This window comes from Silurus aristotelis (assembly GCF_946808225.1).
Source record: "Silurus aristotelis genome assembly, chromosome: 11".
NCBI lineage: Eukaryota > Metazoa > Chordata > Actinopteri > Siluriformes > Siluridae > Silurus > Silurus aristotelis.
The window spans coordinates 3,354,616-3,365,467 of NC_139584.1; the positions used below are offsets into that span (position 1 = coordinate 3,354,616).

Sequence of the window (10,852 nt, forward strand, 5' to 3'; positions counted from 1 at the left end):
TACGCACACACGCACGCACGCCTGCATTGTAACGTGCAATTGATTGCATCTGCATTTTTAAGAACAGAATTGACTCTATAAAGATCCTCCTTCGAAAGTGCTTTGAAGAAAAGGAAAAATATTTGATTTTGTTTATTTATTTTTTAAACAATAAAACATTTTCTTTTTTTTGGCTCCATTGCATCATTTGATATATATATATATATTTTTTTTTTATTAAATATTTAATTAATTTTTTCGTATTTTTTTTTTTCTTTCTAAAAAGCAGTTTCTTTTTTTTATCCTAGTTATTTCACTATTCCGTTTTAAATATTTTAGTGTATTTATTGTTATTAATAATTATTCTTGCATTATTTAAAAAAATTATTATATTGTGACTTTTTTTTCTTGAGCGACCAGTTTTTGCTCTATTCAGCTGATTATTATTATAAATATTATTATTATTGTATTTCAATTCTTGATTAGTTTTATTGCATATTTATTAATGTAATAATTATATAAATATACAATAATTCAATACTAAACTCTGAAGTGAGTGCTCTGGGCAAAAAATTAAACATAAAAAAAAAATAAAAAAACTCCTGTCTGTCTGTCTGTCTGTCTGTCTGTCTGTCTGTCTGTCTGTCTGTCTGTCTGTCTGTCTGTCTGTCTGTCTGTCTGTCTGTCTGTCTGTCTGTCTGTCTGTCTGTCTGTCTGTCTATCTATCTATCTATCTATCTATCTATCTATCTATCTATCTATCTATCTATCTATCTATCTATCTATCTATCTATCTATCTATCTATCTATCGTTTTAATTTTACATTCTTCTGTGTATACCGGCCCCGAGCGCTCGCTCCAGAGTTTAGCGGGGGCACATCAGTAAAAATGGTCCGTGTGGAAACATCATGTGTAGTTAAATGGACTAAACAAATGTTTGTATTTGAATTTCCTGAGGAATCGTTTCAGCTCTACTTAAATGTTTACTCCCCCCCCCCCCCCGTGTGTGTGTGTCCTGCAGGCGGACACGCTGAAAGAGCGCTATCAGAAGATCGGAGACACGAAGCGAGCGACGGCGATCGAAGTGCTCTGCGAGAGTTTCCCAGGTTCGTTCAGACGTTTCGTTTCGTCTCGTCTTTCTTTACCCGAGCCACTTTCCTACAATTAGATCATAAAACAAAGCATATGATGATCCTGTGATTCGTGCAGAAGAGCTGGCGACGTACCTGCGCTACGTCCGGAGGCTGGACTTCTTCGAGAAGCCTGATTACGACTACCTGAGGAAGCTCTTCACTGACCTCTTCGACCGAAACGGATACATCTTTGATTATGAGTACGACTGGGTCGGCAAGCCTCTTGTGAGTTTCGGCTTTGCCGTTTTAACCACTTTCTCTCGTTCTCGTTCACGCACTTTCACTCTTTCACTCACTCTCTCTGTCTCCCTCTCTCTTTCACTTTTCACCACTTCCTGTATGCAGTCTCCAGTCCTCTGCATCACAATACAGAACAAACTTTCTGTTGCTTTTCTCACAGCTTGCAGATGTATTTTTGGATCTAAGTTGAGATCTCTCTCTCTCTCCCTCCCTCTCTCCCTCCTACTATCTTTTTTAGCCCACACCCATCGGCCCCATCCCCAGTGATACGCCTCAACCGAGCAGCCGGGACAAAGCACAGCAGCAGACCAAAGCCCAGGTGTGTGACCCCACACACACACACACACACACACACACACACACGTCTGTGAATCTCTCTCTCTCTCTCTCCTCTTTTTTTGTCTATATCTCTAATCTCTTCCACTTTTTTCCTCCTGTCTCAATGTCTCTAGCTCTCTTTCACTCTCTTACTTGTGTTCTGTCTCTGCCTTCATCTGTTTCTTTCTTATTCTGTCTGCTATTTTTTTGTCTTTCTTTCCATCTTTCTATCTATCAATCTATCTCTGTCTCTCTCACTTTATCTTTTTTTTTAAATACACATTCTGTCTATTTTTCTCTTTTCCTGGATTATCAATCTCTCTCTCCCTCTCTTCCTATCTCTTTCTCTCCTCTACCTATATTCTTTTGTCTCTCTCTCTCTCTTCTCAACCCTTGCTTTTTTTCCTTATTTTCTCCCCTCTATCCCTATTCCCTTCTCTCACTTTCTCTCTCTATCCCTTTCTTGCTCTCTAACTCTTTGTCCACTCTATCTTTATTCCTTATTCTCTCTCTCTCTCTCTCTCTCCCCCCCTCTATCCCTTTTTATTTTTCTTTCTGCTGTCTATCTCTCTTTTTTGCTGCCTCATTATTTTTTTCTGCCTTGATTTCAGTTTTTTCCCCACTTGTACACACACACACACACACACACACACACACACACACACACACACACACACACACACACACACAGACCATCATAATCAGCAACACACTATTTTCCCTCGAGTGCACTGACCCCTCGGTGCTGGTGTTAGTCGTCACATTTTCTTTTAATGAACCAGCAAAGTTTTTTCAAAGGGTTTAGACTAAAATAAACAGATTCCTTTGATCCACATTGTACATAAACTATCCACCGTGTAGGGACTAAAACGCGGAAGAACAGCGTCTTTATACTTTCGACCTTATACCTACCCCAGAGACGCCTCAGTGTGTCGTCATGTAGTTTTTTCTCTCGCAGGTACTCCATCACACCTGTGCGCATAGTGTGTGTGCTTCTGCTTCCTGATTTATTTCGAAGTCGCCTCACACGCCGTCCTGCTTCTGCACGTGTCGTCTTTTGTTTGTTTTTAATTTGATCATTTGCATTTTTTACTCACTGCCTCCTTTTCCATCGCCCCTCACACCCATCCCACCCCGTCGGTCTGTCTGTCTGTCTGTCTAACACACCCCACCACGTCACTGTGTGTCAGTCGGCCGACTCCAAACGAAGCGAGTCCCAGCCCACTCCCATCAATAAGGAGACGCTGGGGTCACATCTCACAGCTGAGGGGCTGGGGGGCTCAGTTCAGGTACTGCTTTTGCATGGCCGTGCATGAAGAATGCTGTGTGTGTGTGTGTGTGTGTGTGTGTTTTCTTTATTCTTGCTTTCTATATATGCTATATATCTTTCTTCACTAGCTCACCTGCAGCTCTAAACTCAACACATTTTGACATCACGTCGCATGGTTTTGCGTTTATTCGGCACTCGCTACTTTTACGATGATGATTTTAAACAGACCTCTGGCTTCATTAATCATTCTTTAAATAAAGTGGTGTGATTTGCATCGAGAGATTCCTCCAAAGCAATCAAAGCTCACAAACAGTTAATGAAAGATCTCCTCTCAAGCAGCTCAAGGCCACACCCCAAGATCAGCAGAGAGACGCACTCTTAACTGTTGTTTCAGCATGCCGTTACTTTGATCTCAATCAAAAGCATAGCTATATTTCTTTTTTTTATTTCTTTTATTTGTATTTTTTTTTAAATACATATTTACAGGATTATTTTGGATTGAAAACGTTTACTCAATTTGTACATGAATTTGGGGTGTGAGTAGGGAGCCTGGAGAGGTGTAGGTACGTGCTGGAGAGAAGGGAAGTCAGGAGTAAGACGTGTGTGAATGAGAGGGAGGGCAGTGGAGGGGTGCAGTTGCAGGGAGAAGAGGTGGAGAAGGTGGAGGAGTTCAGGTACCTGGAGTCAACAGTGCAAAGTAATGGAGAGTGTGTTAGAGAAGTGAAGAAAAGAGTGCAGGCAGGGTGGAGTGGGTGGAGAAGAGTGATAGCAGGAGTGATTTGTGATAGAAGAGTATCTGTGAGAGTGAAAGGGAAAGTTTATAAGACTGTGGTGAGACGTGAGATGTTGTATGGTTTAGAGACAGTGGCATTGAGAAAAAGACAGGAGGTGAAGCTGGAGGTAGCAGAGCTGAAGATGTTGAGGTTTTCGTTGGGAGTGACGACGATGGACAGGATTAGAAATTAGTTTATTAGAGGGACAGAGAATGTAGGACGCTTTGGAGACAAGGTGAGGGAGGTGAGATTGAGATGGTTTGGACATGTGCAGAGGAGGGACATGTGGTATATCAGTAGGAGAATGCTGAGGATGGAGCCACCAGGAAGGAGGAAAAGAGGTAGGTCAGGAGGAGGTTTATGGATGTGGTGAGGGAAGACATGCAGGTAGTTGGTGTGAAAGAGGCAGATGTAGAGGACAGGGGGGTATGGAGACGAATGATCCGCTGTGGCGCCCCCTAATGGGAGAAAGAAGTAGTAGTAGTACATGAAATAGTATTAAACAATTTAAATTGTGTTGAATGTAAAGTCTGTAAAGGTCCATATGACTGAGGTTGGTCCGTAAATCTACACAAAATCGTATGTACGTTTCTTCCGAATTTTTTGGTTAATCCTCCCTTTTCGATCAAACAAAATTTAAGAGCGTTTTCAGGTTGAGGGAATGTACAGTAATACCTCGGTACTCGTCTGCTGCGGAACTCGTCAATTCGGACACATTATGACTGAAAATCTTCCGGCACCCATCGCTTATCTCACGGTAATACAGATCTATGAAGAGTCTCGCATCAGGTGCCCTTAAGTGACCTCCAACACATTCTCTTCTGTGCATTTAAAGCCTAAATCACAGGTGCTAAAGTGGAAAAAATGCCTTTATGCATTTCCTTAATTCTTTATACACTACAGTACTGCGGTAATTCGTTCCAGAACTTGTACCGAGTGCCGAACGAGTACCGAGGTATAACTGTATATTCAGAAGTATCCGGAAAATCACAGTGCTCCAGTTTTTCCGCATATTATGTTACAGCCTTATTCCAAACTGGATTAAATTCATTATTTTCCTCAAAAATCTACAAACAAAAACGTAATTTATTTATTTTTTATCTTCCGCAAATCTCCGTCTGGCCACTTTACCATACAGGGACCTCATATAGACAGGGGTGTGCCTTCAAATCATGTCCAATCAAGTTGTAGAAACATCTCAAGGATGATCAGTAGAAACAGGATGCACCTAAGCTCAATTTTAAGTGTCATGGCAAAGACTGTGCATATTTATGTACATGATCTTTTTTAGTTATTTATTTTTAATCAATTTGCAAAGATCTCAAACAAACTTCAATTTGGGGTTTTGTTTAAAGAATTTTGAGGAAAATTATGAAAGTCTTTACCATAAAATGTGGAAAAAGTGCAGCGCTGTGATACTTTCCAGATGCACTGTGAAGATGAAAGGGCACTGAGTGAGATCAGTCTGCCACCTAGGGGCCGTTCTTGTTAATACAGTGATCAATGCTGAGAAACATCTCTTTTTTTTTTTTTTTCATTGCAATTAAGCTGACACTCATTTAAGAGTCGTGTGAAAGTAATATAAATGGTGTGGAATATTGTGTGTGTGTGTGTGTGTGCCTCACAAAAGTGAGAACACCCCTCACATTTCAGTGGACCAACCACTGTAGTGTATCTTCTTAAAGGACACTACTATAGAAAAGAAACTTGTATAGTTTTTAGAGTAGTCAATGTGCAGCTTGTGTAGCAGTACATATTTACTGTCCTCTGAAAATACCTAAATAAAATACATTTTAACTGCTTTAATACCAGATACACGAATTTGTACGGTTTTGTCACGCAGACGTGTGGCTCTGCACGGTCACGCGGCATACATCTGTCGTCACTGAGGGTGTACTCGCTTTTCTTTCCAGTTATTTAGACAATAATGGCTGTAAGTTGTTATTTGTAGAGGACAGTAAATCTGTACTGCTGCACAAAACTGCACATTGACGCCTCTAAAATATATTCATTTCTATAGTATTATCCCTTCGAGAAGATACTTTTGTGGGATACCGTATATACGTGTAAACATACACTCGTCTCATGTGCGCTTCCTCCCTGACCGTTCATGCGTGCTTTACAATACAGATAATGAGCTCGACCAATGGAGAGCTAAACACGGACGACCCGACTGCTGGACACTCTAACGCTCCGATCACAGCCGCCACCGAGGTGGAGGTCGCAGACGACACAAAGTAAGAATCGCTCGCTCATATCAAAAAACCATCTTCTTTATTCATACTTAGTTCCTGACTTATTTTCTCAATTGGAAACGAACAGCATTATATATAAACTGCACTGCTGTAGGGAACAAAACAATTCGGCTTCTGTTTGTTTTAAAGCAGATGTAAAGTTGTATCAGAAGTTTAGTTCCTCATCATTGTAAGTTTATCTCTAATGAGTGAAAAAGTGCTGCTTATTGAGATGGGAGGAGGAAGAAACCTTGAGAGGAACCAGACTCATGAAGGAAACCCCATCCTCATCCAAAAAAAAAAAAAAAGTCCATTCATTACAGTTCCATCATGTTAAGATGGAAGAAACAATTTCCATAATCCTTCACCGTGACCAATCAGAGCACTGTTTCAATCCCTCCTTCTCATCTTTTGTGTTCTCTCTCTCTCTCTCTCTCTCTCTCTCTCTCTCTCTCTCTCTCTCTCTCTCTCACTCTCACACAGGTGCTGCTGTTTCTTCAAACGGAGAAAGAGGAAAACCCTCCAGAGACACAAGTGAGGAGCACTCACGGGAAGAGGACTTGAATCGTTCGGATCACTGTCGAGTTTAAAAAAAAAAAAAAAAAAAAAAAAAAAAAAAAAAAAAAGAGATGGAAGCGAACACTCCTTCTATCTTCCCTTCTTTTTTTTTTTCTCCTCCACTTTTTTGTTTTCTTTCTCTGCCCCGTGTTTATCACTCGAAACCTTTTCGAAAAAAGACAAAAAAAGGACTCCGCTGGAGGGGGCGATGCCGAAAAGAACCGTATCAAAGAGAATAAAAAGGAAAAGAAAGAATAAACGAATGCCGACTAAATGAGCACCGGGATGTGAAATTTAAAAACACGATGCTGTCATTATGATCTAAATTCCATGCAGGACTTTCTGGCGTTCGGTGGCCTGGTGATCCGCGGACTCGACTTGGACGGATGGGATTGTTTGGGTTTTTCGTAGCTGTAGATCTTTCTTTCAAATCGGAGGGTAAAAGCTGCAAAAGGAAGAAAGATTTGGTTCATCTCAAGCAATTTTCTTTTGTATAAATATCTTTGGTCACGTTTTTTTTTTTTGGAGCTGAATAAGCGGGTTGAAGTGAAACCTCCATGTTTTATGTCGTTGTGACCTGGGATTTTTTTTAAATGCTTTTTCTTTGTGTGGTTTTTTTTTTTGGTTCTATTGATGTGGACTGTGTAGCACAGTGACTGGTCTCAGGTACTGTGGATTATGAGGAGATGAATCAGCTGTAAGCTCTCTGCTTGTTATTGCACTTTTCAGAGGCAAAGAGAGAAGATGAAATCGAAGAGACTGCCCCGAGGACGAATCCCGAAAAGAAAAAACCAAGAGGCGAGGGCTGGAATTCGCCGAACGCCCTCCTCTTTTATGTTTCACATTAGATTTATTTACCAGGAAATCATAGTTTGTGCCTTTCCAAGTAAAATGTTTAAAGTTAAAGCAAACGGTGTCCTGCAGTGTCTGGAAATCTGATTCCAGTCTTTCTTTCTCTCCACTTTCAAACAAATGATGATCGAGAAATCAACTTGCATTTACACTATCGAGTAAAAAGGAAAAAAAAAAGGTACTCGGTCTCTTCCTGCTTGTCTCTCATGGATGCAGCTTGTCCAGTGTTCACTAGTAATGATTCGTTCAATTTAAACGAGTCTTGTAATGTGATTCAGAAGAACGAGTCGTCTCAAAGAGCGATTCGTTCATTTTTTACTAGACGCGCATGAGCAAAGCGTAGCGAAATCTCCGTAGGTTATATACGGAAAACAGAATTTAGCAGTTCATCTCATGGATCCTCAGGTCCACGTCGTTTTTGTTCTTTTTTTTTTTTTTCTCGTGACTCCCATAGTCGCTATGCAGTGCATTACTGAGGAAACAGAACTGAGTCGTTCATCTCACGAGTCCTCTGGTTCGAGTCATGCGTTCTTTTGTCATGTGACTCCTATAGACTCTATACAGCGCAAAAGGATTTAGTGGTGGGGGTGCGGATTGGTCCGAATCTTGATATTATTGTTAGAATCATTTTGGCTTCATGTGACAAAGGAGCTAAAGACATGGACCAGAAGATATGAGCTGAGCTACTAATTCTGTTTATCATAATCAGTAGCTGCTTTTTCAAATTCTTTAAAAAAAAAAAAAAAAAAGGTGAAAAAGGTTTGTTTGAAATCTTTGCAAATGTATTAAAAAAAATCACACGTACATAAATATGCACAGTCTTTGCCATGACACTCAAAATTGAGCTCAGGTGCATCCTGTTTCAACTGATCATCCTTGAGATGATTCTACAAATTGATTGGACATGATTTGAAAGGCACACCCCTGTCTATATGAGGTCCCACAGTTATTAGTGCATATCGGAGCACAAACCAAGCCATGAAGTCCAAAAAATTGTCTGTAGACCTATGAGAGAGGATTGTATTGAGGTACAGATCTGGGAAAGGGGACAAAAACATTTCTGCAGCAAAGAAGGTCCCAATGAGCACAGTGTCCTCCATCAGAAGTTTGAAACCACTAGGACTCTTCCTAGAGCAGAAACTGAGCGATCGTTGGAGAAGGGTCTTAGTCAGGGAGGTGACCAAGAACCTGATGGTCACTTTGAAAGAGCTCCAGCATTTCTCTGTGGAGAGAGAAGAACCTTCCAGAACAACAACCATCTCTGCATCAGTCCTGTATGGTACAGTGGAAGCCACTCCTCAGCATAAGTCACGACAGCCCACTTGGCGTTTGCCAAAAGGCACCTGAAGGACCCTCAGATCATCAAAAACAAAGATTGAACTCTGGCTTGAATGTCAAACGTCATGTCTGGAGGAAAGCAGGCACCACTCATCACCTGGGCAATACCATCTCTACAGTAAAGCATGGTGGTGGCATCATTATGCTGTGGGAATGACTGGTCAGGATCGAGTGGAAGATGAATAGAGCAATGTAGAGACGTCCTTGATGAAAACCTGCTCCAGAGTTCTCTGGACCTCAGACTGGGGCGACGGTTAATCTTCCAACACACATTCCTAAATATCCTTGAGTGGCCTATCCAGAGTTCAGACTTCTACATCTCTGGAGAGATCTGAAAAGGGCTGTGCACCGACGCTCCCCATCCAACCTGATGCCGCTTGAGAGGTTCTGCAAAGAAAAGGTGTAGAGCTTGTAGCATCAAACTCAAAAAGACTCAAGGCTTCAACAAAGTATTGAGCAAAGACTGTGAATACTTATGAAGTACATGTGTTTTTTTTATTAATTTGCAAAGATTTTAAATAAACTTCTTTCACTTTGTCGTTATGGGATTTCGTTTGTAGAATTTCGAGGAAAATAATGAATTTAATCCACGGCTGTGAACACTTTCCAGATGAACTGTAACTTTCCCTGGAGTTATATTTCAGCAGAACAGGAGTGAAGTATTTATTATTGAAGTATTTTTAGTATATAGGATTGGGACACCCAACCATATGTGGTTCTGCCCCTCTGCACACCTCTATAAAGATCTGCTTTCAATAGTTTGGAGTGGAAGATCTCCTGCTATAGAGCTCCAACCCTATTGAATACCTTTTAGGATGCATGTGAATGCTGACTGCACCCCCCCAGGCCTCCTCACCTTCTCACCTACATCACTTGGTCGCCCTCGTGTCTGAATGAACACAAATCTAAACGAGCACACTCCAAAATCTGGTGAAACGTCTTCCCAGAAGAGCGAAGGAAATTACAAGGGCAAATGGAGACCAAATGTGGAATGAGATGTTCAGAGGAACACAAACACATAGGCAGGTGTCCACAAGCGTTTGTCCAAAGAGGGAATGTTCTAATGTTAATGTGTTTCTCGAGATCCATTACAAATGTCATGGGTGCTGTTGCATGATGGGTAATATATATAAGTCTGTCTGGATTTCTCACAGGCTCTCAAGAATTGATGTATAACTTCCAGTTTCTCGTAGAAAATATAATGCAAAGTAGACTGCTTTCGATGTCTGCCATCAGCCCACAAATCATCTCATCTGAGGTCAACCTAAACTCATGTTTAAATTCAGTGAGTTCCTGAGCATTATACTGCTGTGGATTGGAGAACGGAGATAAAGCTGCTGGAGAGCCAATATGTCAGAATAGCTGAAATATACTGTACACTAAACAGTCATAGAAAGCAGATCTTCATTCTGGAACAGGTTTGAGTTCACATGAAGGGGGAAAATTTCATCATCTGGCATCCAATGACGTCCTGTAGGTGGTCTCAAAAAACGTTTGGAGACTCGCTCTGTTTACAAGAAAGTACTTTTATTTATCTCTGTTTACACATGATCACCTTTAAACAGTCCCCTTGCACAGCAACACATCATTCCCAGCGTTCCTGCCGCTTGCAGATTTCAATTCAATTAATTTTTATTTGTATATCGCTTTTAACAATGAACATTGTTTTAAAGCAGCTTTAAACTGATAATGTGGTGGTTAAAAGTAAATATGTTCTTTATAAGTAAGTTTGTCCCTGATGAGCAAGCCGGTGGCGACTGTGGCAAGGAAAAGCTCCCCGAGACGGCATAAGGAAGAAACCTTGAGAGGAACCATCCTCATCTGGGTTGCCCCGAATGTCCATTTATAGCAGATATATACAATGTTGCGGGGTACAGTGATGATGATCAGAAGCGAAAAGTAGTCCTGTGTCAATGTAGCAGACTGTTGACATTAACTACAGTCCAATCCATCCTCAAAGCGCCTGTTCTTACTCCGGAATTTCATGGAACCACCCAAGGCGTTGATGAGAAACTGTCCTGTTTCTTTTTTCGAAAAGCGTGGCGACCGCCTTCTGCGATTCGCGCCGGATCTCCGCAAATGGTGTTAAAAAAAATCTGGTGAGTCGAGTGGGTGTGGAAGTGAGATTATGTTTCGGTTAAGAGTGAGTGATGAGAG

The 10,852-nt window shown here is 41.1% G+C and overlaps 1 protein-coding gene and 1 long non-coding RNA gene across 4 annotated transcripts in view; one reads left to right on the forward strand and one right to left on the reverse strand.

The window, feature by feature from the left end:
• The window catches only part of csnk1g2b (casein kinase 1, gamma 2b), a 28,311-nt gene extending 20,895 nt beyond the window's left edge, over positions 1-7,416 (forward strand). For 2 of the 3 annotated variants that reach the window (XM_083555026.1, XM_083555027.1), the window contains exons 7-11: positions 1,001-1,085; positions 1,189-1,337; positions 1,591-1,671; positions 5,844-5,950; positions 6,431-7,416. In XM_083555026.1, the coding sequence (XP_083411152.1) occupies positions 1,001-1,085; positions 1,189-1,337; positions 1,591-1,671; positions 5,844-5,950; positions 6,431-6,485 (477 nt within the window). In that variant the 3' untranslated portion in view covers positions 6,486-7,416. Of the gene's footprint in view, positions 1-1,000; positions 1,086-1,188; positions 1,338-1,590; positions 1,672-2,860; positions 2,960-5,843; positions 5,951-6,430 lie in introns of all 3 variants that reach the window. The other variant, XM_083555028.1, reaches the window with a different exon arrangement.
• Positions 7,417-7,771: 355 nt separating this feature from the next.
• On the reverse strand, positions 7,772-9,414 carry LOC310733704. The gene is made up of 2 exons (XR_014535870.1): positions 8,673-9,414; positions 7,772-8,629 (listed from the first exon to the last, which is right to left on the reverse strand). It is a non-coding gene; the product is annotated as an uncharacterized lncRNA (long non-coding RNA).
• Between the last annotated feature and the right edge of the window lie 1,438 nt (positions 9,415-10,852).